This window comes from Amblyraja radiata, chromosome 1 (genome assembly GCF_010909765.2).
Source record: "Amblyraja radiata isolate CabotCenter1 chromosome 1, sAmbRad1.1.pri, whole genome shotgun sequence".
NCBI classification, from domain to species: domain Eukaryota; kingdom Metazoa; phylum Chordata; class Chondrichthyes; order Rajiformes; family Rajidae; genus Amblyraja; species Amblyraja radiata.
The window spans coordinates 176,767,222-176,792,623 of record NC_045956.1 but is presented as its reverse complement, the minus strand read 5'-3'; the positions used below and the strand labels follow the sequence as shown (position 1 = coordinate 176,792,623).

At 45.5% G+C, this 25,402-nt stretch overlaps 1 protein-coding gene across 1 annotated transcript in view; it reads right to left on the bottom strand.

Moving 5' to 3' along the window:
- Nucleotides 1-19,535: 19,535 nt before the first annotated feature.
- Nucleotides 19,536-25,402, bottom strand: part of gfra4 (GDNF family receptor alpha 4) — a 77,643-nt gene continuing 71,776 nt past the window's right edge. Inside the window, exon 7 of the mRNA XM_033040893.1 lies at nucleotides 19,536-22,312. Coding sequence (XP_032896784.1) covers nucleotides 22,160-22,312 — 153 coding nt within the window. The 3' untranslated portion in view covers nucleotides 19,536-22,159. The remainder of the gene's footprint in view (nucleotides 22,313-25,402) is intronic.

The following is a 25,402-nucleotide window of genomic DNA, read 5'->3' as shown; positions in this document are numbered from 1 at the left end:
ATTCTGTTGTGCTGCAGGAAGTAAGAATTTCATTGTCCCGTCCAGGACATGACAATAAAACACTCTTAACTCTTGACTCATTGGCTTGGTATGAATGTAAATTTCCCCTAGTGTGTGTCGGATAGTGTTAGTGTACGGGGATCGCTGGTCGACGTGGACTTAAGGCGGAGATAGATAGATTCTTGATTAGTACGGGTGTCAGGGGTTATGGGGAGAAGGCAGGAGAATGGAGTTGGGGGGGGGGTGGGGGGGGGGGAGAGATAGATCACCCATGATTGAATGGGGGAATCGACTTGATGGGCCGAATGGTCTAATCTCATGACTCGGTGGGCCGAAGGGCCTGTTTCCACGCTGTATCTCTAATCTAATCTAATCTAAACTAAACTAAACTAAACTAAAATGTTGCATTTTATTGAGTTGCACAATAAATTGGCTAAAGAAACAAAATATAGTGATTCGTCATTTGGTGTGCTTCAACCTGGAGCTTAATGCTCTTAAGACAGTGGAATTGATAGTAGACTTTAGGAGAGCTCCCCCTCCCCTTCTCCCCACTCACCAACAACAACACCACAGTCACATCTGTGGAGTCATTTAAGTTCCTGGGAACCATAATCTCCAAGGACCTTAAGTGCGGGGCTACCATCGACTCCACAGTCAAAAAGGCACAACAGAGGATGTACTTCCTGCGGCAGCTGAGGAAGCACAATCTGCCACAGGCAATGATGGTCCAATTCTACACGGCCATCGTAGAGTCTGTCCTCACCATCTCCATCATGGTCTGGTTTGGCTCAGCCACCAAGCACGACACCTGGAGGCTGCAGCGAATCATCCGATCAGCTGAGAAGGTTATTGGCTACAACCTTCCCTCCATTGATGAACTGTACACTGCAAGGGCCAGGAAGCGAGCGGGTAAGATCATCTCTGACCCCTCTCACCCTGGCCACAAACTCTTTGAATCACTTCCCTCTGGAAGGCAACTCCGGATTGTCAAAGCTGCCACAGCCAGACATAAAAACAGCTTTTATCCACGAGTAGTAGCTCTACTCAATAACCAAAAATCTGTAGCCTCCTTTTACTCTGGTATTTTATTTAATTCACATGTTTAATCAATAATGTTTTATTATTAATGTTTTATGTGTCAGTCCTAACTGTCACTGTATGTCAGGTTGACACTTGCGGGCGGAGCACCAAGGCAAATTCATTGTATGTGAATACTTGGCCAATAAACTTATTCATTCATTCATTCAAGGATTAGGCTCTTACACAAATCCAGGCGTACACAAACATTCCTACCTACTATTTTAGCTTTGAAAATAGACACAAGGAGCTGGCGTAGCTCAGCAGGTCAGGCAGCATCTCTGGAGAACATGGATAGTTGATGCTTCGAGTTGGGATCCTTCTTCAGCCTGATTGTGGAGGGGTGGGGAGGAAACCAGAAAGAGAGCTGGGTGCGGCACACAGCAAGATGTGTCCCCTCTCACCTCCATTCACCTATTATGTGCCAGGTTTCTAAAACTAGAGGGCATAGTTTGTGCTTCCTTTGCACTACCTGCCCATCCACCTATCTTCGTATCATCTGCAAACTTGGTCATAAAGCTATCAATTCCATCATCCAAATTATTGGAATACAACATGAAGAGTAGCGGCCCTATCACCGACCCTTGTGGAACTCCACTAGTGACTGGCAGCCAGCCAGAAAAAGCCCCCTTTATTGCCACTCTTTGTCATCTGCCATCCAGCCAACCTGCCACCTATGCTAGTATCTGCCCTTTGATACCGTGGGCTCTCATCGTCCTTAGCAGCCTCACGTGTGGCATCTTATCAAAGGCTTTCTGCAAATCCAAGTTAACAACATCCACTGACTCTCCTTTGTCTCTCCTGCTATTTACTTCCTGAAAGAATTCCAACAGATTTGTCAGGCAAGATTTCCCTTTCACAAAACCATGCTGACTTCAATCTATGTGGAAACACCCTCTCCACTTCCACTCTATCCAGGCCTTTCACTGTTTGGTATGTTTCAATGAGGTCTCCCCTCATCCTTCTAAACTCCAGCGAGTACAGGCCCAGCGCTGCCAAACGCTCATCATAGGTTAACCCAATCAAAGTCTGAAGTCAGTGGAAGGATCTCGACTCAAAATGTCACCCATCTCCAAGTTTGCGGACGACACTAAGCTGGGGGGCAGTGTTAGCTGTGAGGAGGATGCTAGGAGACTGCAAGGTGACTTGGATAGGCGGATGAGTGGGCAAATGTTTGGCAGATGCAGTATAATGTGGATAAATGTGAGGTTATCCATTTTGGTGGCAAAAACAGGAAAGCAGACTATTATCTAAATGGTGGCCGACTAGGAAAAGGGGAGATGCAGCGAGACCTGGGTGTCATGGTACACCAGTCATTGAAAGTAGGCATGCAGGTGCAGCAGGCAGTGAAGAAAGCGAATGGTATGTTAGCTTTCATAGCAAAAGGATTTGAGTATAGGAGCAGGGAGGTTCTACTGCAGTTGTACAGGGTCTTGGTGAGACCACACCTGGCGTATTGCGTACAGTTTTGGTCTCCAAATCTGAGGAAGGACATTCTTGCCATAGAGGGAGTACAGAGAAGGTTCACCAGACTGATTCCTGGGATGTCAGGTCTGTCTTATGAAGAAAGACTGGATAGACTTGGTTTATACTCTCTAGAATTTAGGAGATTGAGAGGGGATCTTATAGAAACTTATAAAATTCTTAAGGGGTTGGACAGGCTAGATGCAGGAAGATTGCTCCCGATGTTGGGGAAGTCCAGGACAAGGGGTCACAGCTTAAGGATAAGGGGGAAATCCTTTAAAACCGAGATGAGAAGAACTTTTTTTCACACAGAGAGTGGTGAATCTCTGGAACTCTCTGCCACAGAGGGTAGTCGAGGCCAGTTCATTGGCTAAATTTAAGAGGGAGTTAGATGTGGCCCTTGTGGCAAAGGGGATCAGAGGGTATGGAGAGAAGGCAGGTACGGGATACTGAGTTGGATGATCAGCCATGATCATATTGAATGGCGGTGCAGGCTCGAAGGGCCGAATGGCCTACTCCTGCACCTAATTTCTATGTTTCTATGTTTCTCTCCAGAGATGCTGCCTGTCCTGCTGAGTTACTCCAGCATTTTGTGTCTATCATTGGTTTAAACCAGCATCTGCAGTTCCTTCCTACACATTAACTCGTAGGGCAAACGGAATCAAGAGTTATGGAGAAAAAGCAGGAACGGGGTACTGATTTTGGATGATCAGCCATTATCGTATTGAATAGCGGTTCTGGCTCGAAGGGCCGAATGGCCCACTCCTGCACCTATTTTCTATGTTTCTGTGTTTCTATGTTTCTAAACCAATCTTTTCTGGGATTATTCGCGGAAACCTCCTCTGGACCCTCTCAGTTCACTTCAGTAAACTGTCACGTGTGCCGAGGTAGAGTGAAAAGCTTTTGTCGTGTGCTAACCAGTCAGTGGAAAAACCTTACAGGATTGGAATCGAGCCATCCACAGGCTTAAGGTGAGAAGGGAGAGATTCAAGAGGGAACCTCAGGAACAGGTTTTTCAATCAAAGGGTAGTCTGTATCAGGAATTAGAGGAAGCTCTTGAAGCAGATACAATTACGGCCTTCAAAAGACATTCAGTTTAGAGATACAGCACAGAAACAGGCCCTTCGGCCCACCGAGTCCTAACTGACCTGCGATCCCCACTTTTTCCCGAGCCATGATCACAGAAAATGGCGGTGCTGGCTCGAAGGGCCGAATGGCCTGCTCCTGCACCTATTGTCTATTGTATACCAATGGACAGCACAGTGGCGCAGCGGTAGAGTTGCTGTCCCTCAGCTCCAGAGACCCGGGCTCCATCCTGACTACGGGTGCTGTCTGTACGGAGTTTGACGGTTCTCCCCATGACCTGCGTGAGTTTTCTCCGAGATCTTCGGTTTCCTTCCACAATAAAAAGAAGAACAGGTTTGTAGGTTAATTGGCTTTGTATAAATGTGAAATTATCCCTCGCATGTGAAGGATAACGTTGATGTGCGGGGATCGTTGGTCGGCACTGACTCGGTGGGCCGAAGGGACTATTTTTGCGATGTATCTTTAAACTAAACTAAATTAAACATTAATATGGGGAAAAATCTCCTAAAGAGCTTTGTAGAATATTAATCAGATGAAGGTGGAGAATAAAAGAATAGTCACAGGTAAACCTCATTTCGTCAAAATGATTAGAGAAAAAGTTAGAAAGTGTTGGATCCTAACGATCTCTCCACGGAAAATGAGACATAAAAAGCGGGAGTAACTCAGTGGGACAAGCAGCATCTCTGGAGAGAAGGATTGGGTGATGTTTTATAAATATGCTCCGAAAGCTTACCCCCCAAGTCTAGTTCAGTAAAAAACACTGACTCAAGCACTGGACCAACTATTCTTTATTATTTTAGAATGAACACAAATTCCCCTATACAATACCTAAACCACCACAGGTTCGATCCGTGTCGCTGCCTGGCCAAGTCCTTCAGTCTCGTGCAAGCAGACACATTCCAAAAGGTCACGCAGTCCCAAGCGCTCTTCCAGAAGATCGACGCCGATCTAAAATGGTCCACGAACCTTGAGGGACCGAACTACATAGGGGTTACATCACTAGATTATTGACAGTTCCCCAAACCAATTACAGAGTCTTCTATACAATGTTTCTCTCAAGAGCTTCTGAAAGGAAGCTAACCAACTGAATAATGCAACATTTACCCTGGAACTCAAAACAATTCTTCCAAGGCTTAACATTTTTTTAAATGTTTTATTTTTTATAATATTTTTATTAGAAGCAGTGTACAAAAGTATAAACCGCAGCATATGACATAATATATTTATTGTACAACTTCCATTTTAATTTAACAAAGATGAAATAGAAAAAGAGAGAAAGAGCAAGAAAGAAGGAAAGTGAAAAAGAAAGTGAATGTGTAAGAATAGAACTCCTAAACTACGTAATGAGTGTAATCAAAGAGTGAGTAAGTAAAAACTTTTAAAAATATATATAAAAAGACAAAAAGGAAAAAAAGGAAAAAAAAACACAAGGTGTTGATATACCTGCTTCATTTTACTTCGGAGTCACGTGAGTGACTACGTGAAGAACCCCGCCAGGACGCATGCGTGCCATATCGCTTTCACGCTTGCGAAACGACAGGCGGGGTGGAGCGTTCCCCCGCAGCGGTAAGTTTGAAACCGCGACCTGCAGGTAAGTGACTTACTCTGCGGTAGTTTTTGTCCCCGCGCTGTTTTTACACAGGGGGGGAAGCTGGACAAAATAGTGTCCACAAGTGCTGCGAGTAAAGCTGGCTGGGGAGGACCGCGAAGTTGCGGGAGCCAGCAGCAGCTGAAGGCACAAGCCACGTAAGTGGGATCAGCTGTGCCGACTTTTGGTCCCGCGCCGGCCAGAACACCACGGCCGGGCCGGAGACTATTCAGAATGGGGCCGTCGACTTTGACAAGTCGAAACGGCAGGAGGCGGGGTGGAACGACGTTCCCCCGTAGCGACAGTTTAAACCTGGACCTGCAGGTAAGTGAAACTGCGGTCTTTATTGTCCCCATACTGTTCTACAGGTGGGGGAAACACGCACAAGGCAAAGAAGTCCGCCAGAGCTGCGACAAAGTTGGCGGGGGAAGACCTCGGAGTTGCGGACGCCAGCAGCGGCTGGCAGCACAGGAATCACCCGCAAGGGAACAGCTGTGCCCGACTTCGCCCCCGCACCGGCCAGATTAAACACTGCGTCTGGGCGGGAAGGCAAGAAGAAAACCAAAAGAGACGTTGACTGATGAGACCGACGTTGAGCAGCCGCGAGCGGCCAGCGACTGTGAGCGCTGGAGCCGGTTGGAGCGGCTTATGGAGTAGAGCTCCAACATGACAGACTCCGGGAGATGGAGTCTAGTCACCGTGGGGATATAAAAAACACCCACAGCAGCAACGTAGGGCTGCACAGTGCATCTCCCTCGTCAGAGGGGAGTACTGGGGGGTCAATTCTGGGCTGACCCTGAAGAGGGGTTTTGACGAACAAAACTACAAGTGTGCAGGGGGTGCAGGAAGGCAAAATCTACTGGTCATGGTGTCCAAATACATACAGCCAGACCACGATGGACACCACTGCAAAAATACTTGGGACCAGGAAACTGCGTATCCCTGAATGTTCCAGTCGTGGAAATAGCATCTGGAAACATGTCGGAGCAGGACTTAGGAAAGCCCTGGGGCTCATAAAGGCGACAACATTAAGTATCTCCTACAGCCAAAGACAGCACCCTTATGCACCCACCAGCAGAACAAGAGAAGCTGGTGAAAGCTCAAAGGCCGGGCATACAGGACAGCAGTCTTTTAGACCATAGCCCAGACCGGCCTTCCTGGAAGATGCGCAAACCCCCAACCCAAAAACAAACCCAGACACCGGCGCCTCAACCTCCATGAAGACCACACAGAAGAAGCAAACTTCCACTGGTAACAATGGAGGTAGGTGGGTCTGGTCCCTTACAAATTATAGGAAGAGTGGATAATACACACATTGGTGGGAGATTACACTCTTTTGGATACATGGTGTATATCAACTATAGACACTTATATCCTAAGCAGTATCCAGGGATATACCATTGAATTGTGCAAAAGGGGTAATGGGTAAACCCAACACGATTGGCTGGAATTTGTGTCTTATATCTTTACCAAAAAACAAAATAGATGGTGACAGTCGCATCATCATTGAATTGACCAAATTAAATACATTGTACTATATATTCAGTACAAAATGGGAACTGGTAACTGCTAAAGGACTGATTTCCAAAGGCTACTCCATGGCTAGCATCGACCTAAAAGATGCTTACTATTCAGTGCCTACACGGACTGATCACAAACGTTATTTTAAAAAATTCAACTGGATGGGTCAGCTCTGGCAGTATAGAGCTCTACCAAATACATAATCATATGATCATACCAATTGTGGGCATAACTTTGGAGTTGGCCTAACTAGCTGTAACAGCCACCATACAATTGGGTGAAAACTGGGGTTATCATCCATCCAGTTAAATCTAAACTAACGCCTACCAACATAATGGATTATTTGGGGTTCACTATTGACAGCTCACATGTCGGTGACTTTACCAAAGGACAAGGCTACAGTCTTAACTGAGGCCTGCAACAACCCCACTGACATCAGTGAACTGTCTATCAGATTGGTAGCAAGGGTAATTGGCATATAGTGTCTGCCTTTCCAGCCACACAATTTGGACCTTTGTATTACCAAAAATCTACAAAGGGCAAAAATACAAACACTCAAAGTTAATACTGGTCATTTCGACAGACCAATAAGCCACCAATCAAAGCTTATGGAATTAAAATGGTGGAGGGATAACATTCGGCATTGTTCCTACCCTATCGTTATCAGCAAACCCTTAGTGGTGCTACAAACTGATGCCAGTGCGCTTGGTTGGGGTACTACCAATTTCCATCTCCATCTGTGGAGGTAGATGAAAGGCACAGGAGGCATCATTGTCACAGACACTGGGCATAAACTACCTGGAAATGTGGGGTGCGTTCTATGGCCTAAAGTCATACTGCTCTGGGATAAATCACCAGCATGTTAGACTACAGAGTGACAATCTGACTAATACAATTTGGTAAGGGTGTATCCAGAGAAATATTGGAATATCAGCTACTTACCTACCAGGTAATCCAAAATTCAGTGGCAGACATCAGGTCACGCAAATTCAATAAAATAAGGCTTAATCACCAGTTACCAAACTGTGTTTCTTGGGAACCAGACCCTAAGACAGCAGGGACAGATGCTTTTCACTGCATTGAGGGGGCAATTGTTTATCTATGCATTCCCTCCTTTTCTGCATCATCAGTCGGGTATTACGAAAAATACAACAAGACTCAGCGTCTGTTAATTGGTAGTGCCGATTGGCCTACTTAACCATGGTTCCCTGTGATACTCGACATGGGTTTTAACTATGTATCACCATCCTGAAACAACCAGATTATTGGTTCATCCCGTAACAGGGGAACCCATCCATGTCAAAAACAACAGACCTATCAATTTGTAGAGTCTAAAGAAACCTCTACTGCAACTGGGACTGGCGGACCGAACATTGAACATTATCTCAGCGGGCCACAGACAGCCCACCAAAAAACTATATCTGGTACACATCAGGAAATGGGAGATATATTGTCACAGAAACATCACCTACAGTTCGATGAACATAACGTCTGTTCTGGAATTCCTGGCAGGCCTCCATTATGATGAGGGGCTCAGTTACAGTGCCATTAACTGCGCCAGAAGTGCCTTTTCAACATATCTATGGCGAGGATCAGAGCGTCATTCTGTTGGGACTCACCCCTGGTAACCAAACTTATGAGGGGAATTTTTAATATCAATCCCCCAATAACCTCTAAAATGGGATATGAGTATTGCCCTAACGTTGCTAAGGAATTGGTCTCCAGCAACAGCTCTGTCCCTGCAAAGACTGACGCACAAAACAGTCATGCTGATGGCTTTGGTCACGGCACTAAGGGTACAGTCGTACATAAGTTAAGGCTGGACTATATGACTTCTTCAACAGGAATATAATGTTTCATATTACGAATTAGTCAAACAGAACAGACCGGGATCATCAGGCCTCAAAATAGAATTTAGGGATTACCCTACAGATATCGTCTCTGTATAATAAGACAATTATTGTTATATATGGAGAACACCAAAAACATCTGAGGCTATGAGATGGCACTAATCAGCCACAAACAACCCACAAAAAAGTGTCGGTTCAAACTATTTCCAGATGGCTGAAACAGGTTTTAACAACAGCTGGGGTGGATACTAACATATTCAAATCTTATTCCACCAGGGCTGCAGCTACATCGGCAGCTATGGAGTTGGATGTACCAATGAACCAAATCCTCGAGACAGCAGGATGGATCAGGGGAAAATGTTCCAACTATTCTACCACAAACCAGTAGTTAAACTGGAACTTTGCACAGCCAATTTTAAGTTCTGTAATATAATTTCACACCATAAATAGGGGCTATAATTTGTTGTTAACAATTTATCATGGATTTCAATGTCGGATTCATGTCTAAACATGTTAACACAATTCCTCCCACAGTCAATTAAGGCAGATGTGATGCATGGACTCGTTTCCACGGCATGAAATCACAGAGCTTTGAAATCCTCACGTAGTCACTCACGTGACTCCGAAGTAAAATAGTAAGATTAAACGAGATCTTACCAGTTCGAAGTTTGATCGTTATTTTATGAGGAGTACGTTGAGGGAATACCTGCCCTCCGCTCCCACCCTTGATCATATACTCAACTGGTATTTTCTTCTCTAATCTTACTATGTTCAGTCATTACAGTTATCTGTGATTTCACACCGCTGCTTTGAAGAATGACACGCATGCGTCCTGGCGGGGTTCTTCACGTATTCCCTCAATGTACTCCTCATAAAATAACGATCAAACTTCGAACTGGTAAATTCACGTTTAATCTTACTATTTCTCACCACACCCATCACCCAGTAATTTGGTTTAATTTCGAAGTTGTGTTGCACCATACTATCCTTGTAATGAATCAATGAAAGGAGACCATATCTTTGAAAATTGCTCTGATTTTCCTGCTGAGACAAGTCTCATATCTTCAAGATGTAGCGTCTCAGACATGTTTGTAATCCACATTTTAAGAGTTGGGGGAGATGTATTTTTCCAAAATTTAAGTATACGTTTTTTCGCCATTATCAGGCCATAGTTAAGGAAACGTCTTTGAAATATTGATAGCTCAGAGCAGGCTCCTGCTGTTCCGGTAATAATCAGTTCTATATGGGGGTCCAGTTTTGTTTTTAATAATTTTGAGAACATTTTAAAGATTTATTTCCAAAAGTTATGGAGTTTTATGCACGAGGCAAAGGAGTGTGTTATACAGGTGCACAACCTTTTATCCGAAGATCCAAATAACGAAACCTCCGAATAGCGGACATTTTTTCGGTCCTTGAAGAAAGGTCCTTGAAAACGTTCACCGAGGGCGGCCCGCAGAGTTGACAGCGGAACCTCCGGTCGGTCCTCGAAGAAAGGGGAACTAAATCCCCATTCATAAAAGAGAAGGTGAGGGTATATTGCGCGGGAGGGTTAATAATTGACAATATGCTGCTGCCTGCCCGCTGAGTTAAAACGTTCCCACGGTAGACTCACGATACACAGTGTATCGTGAGTCTTGCGTGGGAACATTTTAACTCAGCGTGCAGGCAGCAGCAGATTGTCGCTCCCTTCAGTTTCACCCCACCTACACCCCTCTGCTTCCCGGCCATGTGTGTGACCCCTTCCCTCCCCTCTCCAGCTCCCCGCCCATTGCACCGGCGCGGGGACTTTGCACTGTCTTCACGTCGGCGATACCAGCAGGTCAGTGCCAGTCACCGGAGACGTCAGGACGAACGGGACACCAACCCCCAGGCCCACTGCAAGCACGGAGATCCCAGAGACCCACAGCCAGCAGCAGCCCAGCCCCGTTCCAACTCCAGAGGAAAACTGCAAATTGGCCGGAGCCGTCAGGACCACCAGAAGCCGTTCCCCGAGCTGCGCCCCCTCATCGGGACACCGACCCCCAGGCCCACTGCAAGCACGGAGATCCCAGAGACCCACAGCCAACAGCAGCCCAGCCCAGCCCAGCCCCGCTCCAACTACAGAGGAACCTGGGTTGCGGATGACGGGGCGCAGCTCGGGGCGTCGTAGGGGCCCATCGGGGAGCGGGTTCCTGTTGGTCCTGACGTCTCCGGCCACCTGCCATCCTCCGGGAAATGTACCACCCTTGCAGGAGAGTGGGGTTGTTTGCAGTTGCAGAGGGAGGGGGCAAGGGCGGTATAGTTCCCAGTCTCAGCTCCAGTCCAGGGGGGTGGCCGGAGACGTCAGGACCAATGGGACACCGACCCCCAGGCCCACTGCAAGCACGGAGATCCCAGAGACCCACAGCCAGCAGCAACTCCAGCCCAGCCCCGCTCCAACTCCAGAGGAACACGTAGGGGCAGAAGCTGATGCTGTGCAAGGTACGTCTTGTTCTTGGGGTGGCGGATGAGGGGGCGCAGCTCGGGCTGTGGGCAAACTGCCACTTGTCGCCGTAGCGGCCGATCGGGGAGCGGATTCCTCTGGAGTTGGAGGGGGAGGGGGGTATTATGCTGTTGGATCGCCCCCTGCTATCCCAGGGACAGGGAGACACAGCGGCTTTTTAGACTGGTGGGCAATCACTTCCAAAGTTCTGCCCACACAGTCAGTACACCTCTCCTACACTGCATTTCATACAAACATTTATTCTGCAAGAAAAAACTACATTGAAGACTCAAACTCGCTGCCCAATAGTAGTATAAGAAATTGGGGAGCGCCAATCCACCCATTTCTTTGGGTTTACATAGATGACGTTTATGAATTCTATGTGATTTATAATCCCAAATAAAGTTTGTAATCCGGGAATCAAGATTTTAAAAACATTTTTTAGGTAGATATATCGATTGATATATATTGATTGAAATAAATAGAGAATTTGTGGGAGGAAAATCATTTTTATGGCATTTATTCTGCCTATTAGAGACATCGGAATTGTTTTCCAGCATTTAATTTAATAACAAGAGGCAGAAAGTTTGCATTGAATAAAGAATTATATTTTCCGGATAATTGTATACCCAGATATTTAAATTTTTCTGTAGCAATTCAAAAAAGGGTATTTTAAAAGGTGTGTTGGCTTGCGGTTTTATTGCCATAATTTCACTTTTGTTCCAGTTTATTCTATATCCTGAGAAGGAACCGAATTCCTCGATAAGATTGAATATATTTAGAATACTAACTTGAGAATTGGTGATGTATAATAATACATCATCTGCATATAATCCAAGGGCAAATAACAGGGGTGATAATGCACAACTCTGTCTATTGCCCCTGGATAGTTGAATTTCGGGGAAAGTATGTGGTTGGTCAGTATTCTGTCAGTCGACCTATCATATAGTAATTTTATCCATGAAATAAAATTCTCTCCCATCTGAAATTTTTGCAGTACTGTGAAAAGGTATTTCCATTCTACTTGGTCAAATTCTTTTTCTGAATCTAATGAGATAATTGATGTCTTCTTCTTCAATTTTGTGTGAGTACTTTATATTAAAAAGACGTCTCAAATTATTAAATGAATGTCTCTTGGGTATGAACCCCGTTTGATCTGAATGTATTAATTTATTAACGTATTTGCTTAATCTTCTTGCCAAAGTCTTCGCTAATATTTTCTGATCTGTATTTAGCAGGGCAATTGCTCTGTATGAACTGGGGTCTTCTAGATCTTTATCTTTTTTGGGTATAAGTGTGATAGTTGATTCAGCTAGTGTTTCTGGGAGTGTCTGTTCTTTAAATGCATATGTATAAAGCTTGTGTAAATGTGGTGAAACTACCTTGTGAAATCTTTTATAAAATTCATTACTGAACCCGTCTGGTCCCGGTGTTTTACCGTTCTTCAGTGAATTTATTGCCTCTTCTATTTGTTTGATTGAAACCTGTGCTCCTAATCCCAAGATGGCGGCGCTGCCTTAGCAGCTGCGGCTCGCCTGCAGTCCGTCTTTTTTCTTTTTTGTGTTGTTCTTTTGTCCTGTTTGAGTTCATTTTTGGTTTATTGTGTATGTGTGTGGGTGGGGGGGAGTAAACATGGTTTTGGTCTCTTATTTCGGGGGGATGCGACTTCTCTTGTTGTATCCCCCGTCTCCGTCTCCGCCTGCGCCGAGGCCTAATAGCGGAGCTGGCGGCCTCGGAGCAGGCAGCGGCTGCGGCGACCCGACCTCGGAGCGGGCAGAGGCAGCGGCAGCGGCCACCAGACCTCGGAGCGGGCAGCGGCAGCAGCCACCAGACCTCGGAGCGGGCAGCGGCAGCGGCAGCAGCGATCCGACCTCGGAGGACCGGCCGCGGGCCCGGTGGACGACATCGTCAGGAGCTCGCAGGTTGGTGACTGTTCTGCGGAGCTCCCGCGACAACAGCTGTGTCCTCTGGACTGGAGGGCCGCAGCTTCGGCGGCTTCGACCACCCCGGGCCGCGGAGCTGAACCGGCCCGTTCGCGGAGCTTGGATTCAGCCGCGGGACTGACATTACTTACCATCGCCCGGCGGGGTCACAACATCCGAAGCCTGGATCGCCTCGGCGCAGAGGGAGAATAAGAAGGGAAGAGACAAAGACTTAAGACTTTTGCCTTCCATCACAGTGAGGAGTATTCAACTCACTGTGGTGGATGTTAATTTGTGTTTTTTGTGTGTGTTTTTGCCATTTTTACTATATGTAGGACTGCAAGGCAACAAAATTTCGTTCAGACCGCAAGGTCTGAATGACAATAAAGGCTACTTTACTTTACTTTACTTTACTCTTGTTCCAGCGGGTTAAGTGTTGGGAGATTGCAGTTATCCAGAAAGTTTGTAATTTTACTGCTTTCTGTTGATGTTTTGAATGTATATAAATTTTGATAAAATTAGGCAAATCTTTCATTAATGTCTTTGGGCAGCATTAACAATTCCCCGTTGTCTGATTTAATTTTTAGAATAGTCTGATCCTTTTCAACTTTTTTCAGCTGACGTGCCAAAAATTTGTGGCTTATCGCCAAATTCGAAATTTTCTCGTTTTGTAAATTGAAATAATCTAATAACTCTTGCAGATAAAATTTGGTTTAGTTTAAATTTCAATATTGCTATCTTGTTGTGCTTATCTATAGTTGGATCTTTTGCGTTTTCTAAATCAAGTTGTGTAATCTGTTCTAATTGCAATTGTTCCGTCCTATTTTTTTTTATTTTGAAAAGCTTGGTATGAAATAATAGAACCTCTAATAAACGCCTTAAAAGATTCCCATAATAGGGAGGGTGAAATATCTGTGGTATCGTTGGTCTCATAGAAAAGTTCCATCTGTTGTTTTAAATATTTACAACCATTGTTTAGTATTTGAGGATTGAACCTCCGAAACGATTTTTTATTGAACATTCCTTCTAGTTTTAAGGAGAAGGTTAACGGAGAATGATCAGAGATGACATTATTATAGTGTTTAGGGTTAGTTGTAAAGGGGATTAATTTTGTGTCCACTAGGAAATAGTCAATACGTGTATAGGTTTTATGTACTGAAGAATAAAAGTAGTATTCTCTTCCGGCAGGGTTTCCAATACATCTGATATATTTGTATTTTTTATGTATGTATTTAAAAGTTCACTGGATTTTGATTTTGTATTAAGTCTCTTTTGTTGGGCAGATTTATCAAGGTATTGATCCAGAATGCAATTGAAATCTCCCCCGATTATCACGATTGGACTCAGAGATTTTATTCAGGATTTTATTAAAGAATTGAGAGGTTATCAAAATTAGGAGCATAAATATTTACCATAGTGAGTGGGGTAGAGAGTATCTCTCCAGAGACTATAACATACCTCCCCTCTTTGTCTGCGATGGTATTTTTATGTTTAAATGGTATGCCTTTACGAATTATAATTGCGGTACCCCTGGATTTAGGGAGATAGGAGGAGTGATATGTTTGACCGATCCAATTGGCCTTCAGCCTGGTCTGAGCTTGAACTTTCAGATGTGTTTCCTGTAGAAATATTAAATCGGCATTGAGTGATTTTAATTGGGCAAGAATCTTACCCCTTTTAATTGGCTCATTAGCACCCCTTATATTCCAGCTACAAAACGTAATTCCTCCTGTACGTAATAACTCATGGATCTTAATCTAAAATGCAAGATCATATCCGAATAATGATTCATTCCTTTTTTATTCTTTAGATCTATGATCTCTAGTTAAAATTTATTGGATTGATATACTAATATATGTTTAATCGATTTGGGTGGACAAATTCCCAGATATGCCCAGGCCAAACTGACAAAGAATCACCCAAGCTGGAAGGGAGTAAAACAGGTGGCAGGTAACATTCTTGGTTGACCCCTTCCAGCCAGCTGATTCTTACCCAAATATCTGTCTTCTATGTTAAATACAGTAATTAAATAGTTAATACTTATTCAGTTTAAGATATCAGAGGAACTAATTATAGTACATGTTTGCTTGTTTTATCTTTGAATATATTACTCGGTTTTGACCTGCTCTTTCTTTTTCATAATACTTGTTCATAGGGAACGGAGCTTAATGTAATTTTACACCTACGGAAGGTTACATCAATTTTTCTTCCACCATTAGTTGTTTTTTTCACACAGTATTTTTAAATACTGTTTTTTCATATCAATTATGTTATTTCGCACTTTTTTTTCTTTTTCTTTTTAGGGCACCTTTTCATGGGATATACCTACAGAGTTCAGCAGCTGGGAGGAGCCACCCAACACCCAGAAGCTTGAGGTACTGTGTTGCACCATCTGAAATAAAGGAACCAATGAAACTTACAATGCAAGACGACCCTCAAAAGAAAGATCAAGGCTTAACATTTTGACCAATCAACAAATAGCGGGGTAACTATCTCGCAACATTATTTACTCTATTTACAATCCCCTTTGCAGCGATCCAATCAAAGCGATGCATTTGAGTTTCTTTTGTAGATTGTTATACATTATATCAGTTAGGAGGAACTTAGAAGAACACCACCTGGGTCCTTCACCATCCTGCATATCAATCTAGGCTTAGACTGGCTGGCGCCATCCACAGCCTGTAAATTTCCACTGACAAAGGTTAAGCAATTCTGACAAATGCTGGGACCCTCCATTTTATGCTGTCTTTAATTTGGTCAATGTTAACAGTTTCGGGTCAAGACCCTTCTCCACGGAAAGAAATGGATTAATGGGTGTGATGCTATTTTCATTCCAAGATACACATTCTGGTTAGAAAATAGAACCGCACAGGACAAGAAGAGGCCTAGACCATCGCGTATCTACCTGCACATACCCACTCCCTCCATATCCACATGCCCATCCAATAGAGTTGAGCTCTGTTCAGTTTATGGCCACGTGCACCGAGGTACAGTGAAAAGCTTTCTTTACGTACTAACCAGTCAACGGAAAGACAATACAAGATTACAATAGCCATCCACGGTGTATATAGATACATGATAAAGGGAACTATGTGAATAACGTTTAGTGCAAGGTAAAGCCAGTAAAGTCTGATCAAAGATAGTCCGAGGGTCACCAATGAGGTAGATGGTAGCTCTGGATTGCTCTCTGGTTGTGGTAGGATGGTTCAGTTGCCTGATAACAGCTGGGAAGAAACTGTTCCTGAACCTGGAGGTGTGCGTTTTCACACTTCTATCCCATTTGCCCGATGGGAGAGGGGAGAAGAGGGAGTGGCCAGCGTGCGACTCGTCCTTGAATATGCTGCTGGCCTTGCAGAGGCAGCGTGAAATATAAATGGAATCAATAGAAGGGAGGTTTAGGAAGGAACTGCAGATGTTGCTTTATACCGAAGATAGAAGGGAGGCTGTTTCGTTTGAATGCAAAATAAATTGAATGCAAGGTGAATAAAGAACAAACCAAATCACATTTGTTTAAATTTTATTATGGATAATAAAAATCACTCATAACAATCAAAACATAATTCATACATTGCTTCCTAAGAACAAGGACTTGTTGCCATAACAAGAACACTACTTGGACAAAATGGTGTTACATGGTGATGGGGGGAGGGGGGGGGAGGGGGGAGGGGTGGGTGGGTGGGTTGGGGGGGAGAGAGGGGAGAATTGACATTGTACACCACATAACTGAACACCTAGATTCCAAATCAGAACACTGACATTGAGAGAAAAAAAAGCTACTGCATGAAAAGGAATGGTTGACGTGGGCGAACTCGTGAGGTTAAACCTTTCCGCTCCCCACCCTTGCGCGGTGGTTGTCGTGAACAGCCGGGGGGGGGGGGGGGGAGCTCGATGATCAACGCTGACCCGTTTTACATCGTCCAACGCGATCACACTCAGAAAAATATCAGCCTGGTTTTAGAAAGACTCTGTACAGAAACAACAAGAACTCTTTATAAAATATGCTTGATAACAATTCATAAACTGGTACAATGCTGAACAGCCTGGGACCTGACTGGACAAGCTTTTGAAGGGCGAGCTCACAGCAGGCATTGCTTATAAGGGTTAACAGCCCAATATTTCCCTTCCCCCGCCTTTCTCATTCTGTAATATTTTAGCAACACAAGGCTCAATTTGGTATCAATCAATGAGTTCATTTTTTATTCATTACTCCTATCTACTGACTGCGATTTTGTTTAGTTTAGAGATACAGCACGAACACAGGCCCTTCGGCCCACTGATTCCACGCCGACCAACGATCACCTGCACACTAGATCTGTCATACACACTAGGGACAATTTACAGAAGCCAATTAACCTACAAACCTGCACGGCCTGACCGGAAATGTTGCCTATCCACGTCCTCCCGAGAGGTAAACCAGAGCGGTAGATCTGGGTACAAGCCAGCATCTGGCACATCACTATTACGCACATCCTCCAGAGATTCCGCCTAAGCTGCTGAGTCACTCCGGCAACTTGTGTTCTCGGCAAGATTCCAACATCTGCAGTTCCTTGCATTGCCAATCTTCCTCCATTTAATCCTGAGCAAACAAATTATTTTCATTCATTCCGCATTTCCCCGCTGCATGGTGGGAACCACAACCAACAATCATGATTGAGGAGAATAAGCTGCTGCTTCAATATGGACTCACATGTTCCTTGGGACCAGGGGCCAGTTGGACATGTGGCCACAGCGCACTTGGTCATTTTCCCGGAGCTCAACTACATGTTGGACATCCGGAAAAACATCAAGGTCGGCACGGTGGCGCAGCGGTAGAGTTGATGCCTCACAGCGCCGGAGACCCTGGTTCGATTCTGACTGCGGGTGCTGTCTGTATGGAGTTTGTACGTTCTCCCCGTGACCTGCGTAGTTTTCTCTGAGATCTGCGGTTTCCTCCCACGCTCCAAAGATGTACAGGTTTGTAGATTAATTGACTTGGTAAAAATGCATGAATGTAAAATTGTCCCTAGTGTGTGGGATAGTGTTACTGTGCGGGGATCGCTGGTCGGTGCGGACTAGGTGGGCCGACGGGCCTGTTTCCGCGCTGTACCTCTAAACTAAACTAAAGGTGGATAAATCCCCAGGGCCTGACCAGGTGTAGTCAAGCATGAGAGAGGAGATGATTGCAGCCCTGGCAATGACATTTGTAACTTTGTTATCCACAGATTAAGTACTGGAAGAACACCAAATGTTTAGTTTAGTTTAGTTTCGAGATACAGCTTGGAAATAAGCCCTTCCGCCCACCGAGTTCACACCGACCAACACTCACCACCCGTACATTAGTTCTATCCTACACACTAGGGACAATTTACAGAAGCCAATTCATCTACAAACCTGCACGTCCTTGGAATGAGGGAGGAAACCGAAGCACCTGGAGAAATCAAACAAGATTTGTGATGAAGTAACCACAAAGGTTGAAGAAGGCAAAGTCATAGATGTTGTCTATATGGACTTTAGCAAGGCCTTTGATAAGGTAGCGTACAATGGGCTGCTCGGGAAAGTTAGATCGCATGGGATCCAGGGCGAGCTAGCCAACTGCATAGAACACTGGCTCCATGGAAGGAAGCAGAGGGCGATGGTGGGAGGTTGTTATATGGACTGGAGGCCCGTGACTAGTGTGCCTCAGGGATTGCTGCTGAGCCCATTGCTGTTTGGGGTTTACATCAACGATTTGGATGAGAATGTAGAAGACATGTAGATTAGTAAGTTTGCAGATGGCACTAAAGTGGGTGGAATTGTAGATAGTGAAGGTGGTTCTCAAAAATTACAGCAAGATCTTGATCAGTTTGGCAGGTAGACTGAGAAGTGGTTAATGGAATGTGAGGTGTTGCATATTGTGAAGTCAAACCAGATAGAACCCTCATGGTGAATGTCCGGGCCCTGGAGAGTGTTGCAGAACAGAGGTGAGCAGGTGCACAGTCATTGAAAGTGGCGTCACAGGTAGATCGGGTGGTCAAGACGGCTTTCACTACTTTGGCCTTCTTCGGTCAGGGTATTCAGTATAGATGTTGGGATGTTATGTTACAGTTGTACCAGACATTGGTGAGTCTACATTTGGGGTATTGCGTTTAGTTTTGGTCACTCAGTTATTGGAAGGATTTGAAGTTGGAAAGAGTGCGGAGAAGATTTAGGAGAATGTTGCGGGACTTGAGGGCCTGAGCTATACGGAGAGGTTTGGTAGGCTCAGACTTCATTCCTTGGAGTTTAAGAAGGAACTGCAGATGCTGGAAAATCGAAGGTACACAAAAGTGCTGGAGAAACTCAGCGGGTGCAGCAGCATCTATGGAGCGAAGGAAATAGGCAACGTTTCGGGCCGAAACACTTCTTCAGACTTAACCAGTCTGAAGAAGGGTTTCGGCCCGAAACGTTGCCTATTTCCTTCGCTCCATAGATGCTGCTGCACCCGCTGAGTTTCTCCAGCACTTTTGTCTACCTTTTATTCCTTGGAGCGCAGGATGATGAGGGGTGATCTTATAGAGATGAATAAGATCAAGAGAGGAATAGATTGGGTAAATTAGTCTTTTACCCAGAGTAGGGGAATCGAGGATTGGAGGACAGAGGTTAAATGCACAGAGCCTTTTGCCCAGAGTCGGGGAATAAAGAACTGGAGGACATGGTTTAGGACCAACCTGGGAGGAGATGGTTGGGGATATTGAAGAGCTTGAAGCCTAGGGAAGTGAGGTTAGGTTTGCCACAGCTCAATGCACAAGATCAGAATGAGAGGATCAGTTGTCTGCAGGGCTGTCGGAGGTGTAGTACATGGAGACATTTGATCAATGAGATGTTGGGCAACTGAGGTAAAGAAGCCAAAACAGTCAGGAGATGTACAAGAATTCAAAATAATGACTCAAAATAATAAATATGTGTGGCATATGCGATGCATTCCCTTATATTACGTTTTCGTTTTTTTCACGTTTTTTAGACTTTAGCGTTTTACTTTAGACTTTCGACATACAGTGTGGAAACAGGCCTTCAGCCACGTCGACCAGCGATCACCCCATACACTAGCACTATCCTACACACTCGGGACAATATACCATTTTTTTCTTAACCAAACCCACTTAACCAACATTTGCATAATTGTAACTACAAACCTGTACTTCTTTGGAGTGTGGGAGGAAACTGGAGCACCTGGAGAAAACCCACGCAGTCACAGAGAGAACGTACAAACTCCTTACAGACAGAACCAGCAGTCAGGATCGAACCCAGGTCATTGCTATTGTAAGGCAGCAACTCTACCGCTGCACCACTCTGCCGCATGCAACCCATCAGATGTATCCCAATTCTCAGAACAATCCCATTTCCCTCTTTAACATACACCCAAAAGCTCCCTTATTCAATTCTCCTCCCACCCACCTAAACACCAGGGGATAGACACAAAAAGCTGGAGTAACTCAGTGGGAAAGGCAGCATCTCTGGAGAGAAGGAATGGGTGACGTCTCGGGTCGAGACCCTTCTTCAGACTGGTTTGGGATAAGGAAAATGAGAGATATAGGCGATGATGTAGAGAGACAAAGAACAACGCATGAAAGATAAGTAAAAAAGTTAAGCTGATAAAGGAAACCGGTCATCGTTGGCTGTTTGTTGGGTGAAAACGAGAAGCTGGTGCGACTTGGGTGTGGGAGGGATAGAGAGAGAGGGAATGCTGGGGTTACTTGAAGTTAGAGAAATCAATATTCCCAGGGGCAATGTTTACAGTGAGCAGAATCAGTCTTTGGAAACCAACGCAAACCCTGCACACCCTGCAAATTTGAAACAAGCACAGAAAACATGAGTGATGTTCGGTGGGTAAGGCAGCATCTGCGGTTAATGTTTCTGTTGAAGAGTCCTGGACCTGAAACGTTGGCCATTTCTCTTCCCACAGGTGCTGTCCGACATGCTGAGTTCTCCTACACCTGTTTGCATTTATCTTTCTTTGGGATGCTGCATTTCCAGACTGAAGACGTGGATGGGAGTCAGGAAGGATTCTTCCCGAAGATAGGAGACAAAAGATTTGCAAGCAATTGCCAAGTGTGCACCAGTCCCTGTTCAAGATCACTGACGTTTGAATGGCTCTGCCTTGGAACAAACAAAAAACGCAACTTCCCACCAAATTTCCTGTGGTTGCGAGGACTAACTGTTAACTCTTAAAGATGGAATTAAATGACAACTGGTTAAAAATAAATGCATTGAGCTCCCATTGAATGCAAAAGTTCCTTAAAACCAGACTCAGGTAATAAGGCGTTAGATCCATTCTCTACTCTTTACAACTATTTATAATAAATGTATCAGTGAAATCCGACCTTGAACAGTACAATATGGGCACAGAAGCTTATGGGCACAGAAACTGGATCTTGGTAATGAATTGTCTTTGAAACCTGTTTAACGGAAACCCAGGGCACAGCTGCTGCTTGACGATGGATACTTGGAACCCGGCTTTAAGGAGACGATCTTGTTGCTGAGGGAGGTCCCCGTATCCTGGCAACGTGCACCCATGACCCCTGTATCCCGGCAACATGCATCCATGACCCCTGTATCCCGGCAACGTGCATCCATGACTCCCGTATCCCGGCAACGTTCCGCATTGGTTGCTAAGGGAGGATCCCCTTATCTTAGCAACATGTCGCCGTGTTTCCCCGTATCCCACCAACGTGCCACCATGAACCCCTATCCTAGCAACTTGTCCGCATGACCCCCGTATCCTAGCAACGTGCCTCCGTGACCCCAGTATCCGAGCATTGTGCTGCCATGAACCCCGTATCCCACCAAAGTGCCGCCATATTAGTGAAGGGAGGTCCCCCTCGTATCCCAGCAATGTGCATCACAAAATGGCTTCCCCTCCCCCCGCCCCCCAAGAAATATGTCGGTAAATGGCTTCCCCAGGCAATGTACACAGTTAATTGGCTTCTCCTGCTGCGATGTGATGTCCGTTTTTCCTTCCCCCCCCACCCCCCCCCCCGACCGTTGGTCAGTCCTCGTGATCTTCCCCTCAGGCGGCGGCGGCGATGGTGATGGCAACAGTGACGACGACAAACCTCTGGCGCCCTTGGTGTAAAATGTCCGGCTGGACCCCGGAGAGGGGGTGAGTGTGGAGCGGGCGATGATGGAGGAGGGGTAGCAGGGTGGGTGGAGGGGGTGGGGTGATGGGCCTGGAGCCGCTGCCTCACCTCTTCCCTCACATCCTCGGCGGTAAGAGCAGGGCGGCGAGCGGCAGGCTCCAGAGCAGATGGTGGTCGCAGGCCGAGCCCGAGGCTGATGCCTGGCCCAGCGCCTCAGAGGCTGCCCGGCTCGGCCTCGACTCCTTCCACAGCAGCCGTTCATCAGCCGCCTGAAACACACAACAAACACACCAGTTAAACACACTCACAGCCTGAAACAATCGGAGAAGCTAAAGAACATTCTGCGGCACAGCGGTACAACGCCGGAGACCCGCGTTCATTCCCGACCACGGGTGCTGTCTGCACGGAGTTTGTATATTCTCCCTGTGACCTACGTGGGTTTTCTCCGAGATCTTCGCTTTCCTCCTACTCTCCAAAGGCGTACAGGTTTGTAGGTTAATTGGCTTGGTATAAGTGTAAATTGTCCCTTGTGTGTGTGTAGGATAGTGTTAGTGTGCGTGGGTCACTGGCTGTCGCGGACTCGGTGGGCCGAAGGGCCTGTTTCCGTGCTGTATCTCTAAACTAAAGTAAACTAAACTAAACATTGAACCAAACAGAATGCATATTGAACACAAGCGTCTAGGACCAGAGGTCATAGCCTCAGATTTAAAGAACATTCCTTTGATTAGTACGGGTGTCAGGGGTTATGGGGAGAAGGCAGGAGAATGGGGTTAGGAGGGGGGGAATGATTGAATTGCAGAGTAGACTTAATGGGCCGAATGGCCTAATTCTGCTCCTTTCATTTATGAACTTATGAACAAATGAGCTAAGGTAGACAAAAATGCTGGAGAAACTCAGCGGGTGAGGCAGCATCTATGGAACGAAGGAATAGGCAACGTTTCAGGTAGAGACCGTTCTTCAGACTCTGCCTGTCCTCATCTCAGTCCAAAATGGCCTATCCCTTATTCTTAAACTGTGACCCCTGGTTCTGAACACCCCCAATATTGGGAACATTTTTCCTGCATCTACTCTGTCCAATCCCTTAAGAATTTCATGTTTCTAAAAGATCCATGGATTTTCTGCTGGATCTTGGCCCTGGTGTTTCCAATCCAAGAAACACTTACGCTTGTGTTTAATTAGTTCCTGGATCTCTTGAGCATTCCCAGTAACTTTAGTTTAGTTTAGTTTAGAGATATAGCGTGGAAAGAGGCCCTTCGGCCCACCGAGTCTGCTCCGACCAGCGATTCCTGCAAATTAACACGATCCTACACACACTAGGGACAATTTCCATCTATACCAAGCCAATTAACCTACAAACCTGTACGTCTTTGGAGTATGGGAGGAAAACAAAGATCTCGGAGAAAACCAACGCGGGTTATGGGGAGAACGTACGAACTACGTACAGACAGCACCCGTAGTCAGAATCGAACCCGATTCTCTGGCGCTGTAAGGCAGCAAATCTATCGCTGCGCCACCGTGCCGCGAAAATCTGAATGTTTTCTGATGGAAGGCCAAGGATTTTCAAGCAGGTACTAATTATGGTGGGCATCAGGGGAGACCATGCATGCTGGCCACTGCAGTCTCTGTATTAGTCAGGGATTGGTCACAACAGCTGACCATGGAGCTATACAGCATGGAAACAAGCCCTTCGGCCCATCTCGTACATGCCTACCAAGTAACTTATTAGTTGATAAACACAAAATGCTGGAGTATCTCAGCCAGACAGGCAGCATCTCTGGACAGAAGGAGTGGGTGATGCTTCGAGTCAAGAGACTATGTCCGAAACATCACCCATTCCTTCTGTCTGTCTCGCTGAGTTACTCCAGCATTTTGTGTCTATTCCAGCAGCAGCTGCAGTTCCTTCCACTGCCTTCTGTGGCAGAAAATTCCACAGATTCACAACTCTCGGTGATAAAATATTTTTCCTCATCTCAGTCCTAAATGGCTTACCCCTTAAAGCAGCATCTGCAGCTCCTTCCCAACATAATAGTTGCTGCATTTGGTTTGCAGTCAAGGGGGCAAGGCAATAACAGCGGATTGGGTGGTGGTCAGTCCAATAGACTTTTAGACATTAAAGGTACGGTGCGGAAACAGACCCTTCGGCCCACCAAGTCTGCGCACACCAGCGATCACTCCATACACTAGCACTATCCTACACACTAGGGACAATTTACAATTTTAACAAAGCCAATTAACCGACAAACCTGTATGTCTTTGGAGTGTAGGAGGAAACCGGAGCACCCAGAGAAAACCCACGCATTCACAGGGGGAACGTAAATCTCCGTACGGACAGCACCCGTAGTCAGGATTGAACCCGTATCTCTGGCGCTGTGAGGCAGCAACTCTACTGCTGCGCCGCGGTGCCACCCCTAATATCAATCATACTGTGTTGTAATGTGAATGATGCAGAAATCCTGGGCTCTCTTGCTTGGACATTTGAATGAATGAATGAATGAATGAATACGTTTATTGGCCAAGCATTCACATACAAGGAATTTGCCTTGGTGCTCTGCCCACAAGTGACAACATGACATACAGTGACAGTTAAGAATGATACATAAAACATTAAATATTAATAATAAAACATTATTGATTAAACAAAGGTTCAAAGGGTTCAAAGGTCATTTGATTGGTCACATACACCTAGGTGTAGTGAAATGCTTCTTGCCAATGCAGCACATAAAGAAAGAATACAGACATAAAAGTAATAAAGAAATTTAAACATAAAAACATCCCCCCACAATGGTTCCCATTATGAGGGAACGCACAATGTGAATAAAATAAAATACCAGAGCAAAAGGAGGCTACAGATTTTTGCCTGTTGAGTAGAGCAACTACTCGTGGAAAAAAAGCTGTTTTTATGTCTGGCTGTGGCAGCTTTGACAATCCGGAGTCGCCTTCCAGAGGGAAGTGATTCAAAGAGTTTGTGGCCAGGGTGAGAGGGGTCAGAGATGATCTTACCCGCTCGCTTCCTGGCCCTTGCAGTGTACAGTCATCAATGGAGGGAAGGTTGCAGCCAATAACCTTCTCAGCTGATCGGACGATTCGCTGCAGCCTCCAAGTGTCGTGCTTGGTGGCTGAGCCAAACCAGACCATGATGGAGAAGGTGAGAACAGACTCTACGATGGCCGTGTAGAATTGAACCATCATTGCCTGCGGCAGATTGTGCTTCCTCAGCTGCCGTATGAAGTACATCCTCTGTTGTGCCTTTTTGACTGTGGAGTCGATGGTGGCCCCCCACTTAAGGTCCTTGGAGATGATGGTTCCCAGGAACTTAAAACTCTCCACAGATGTGACTGTGGTGTTGTTGATGGTGAGTG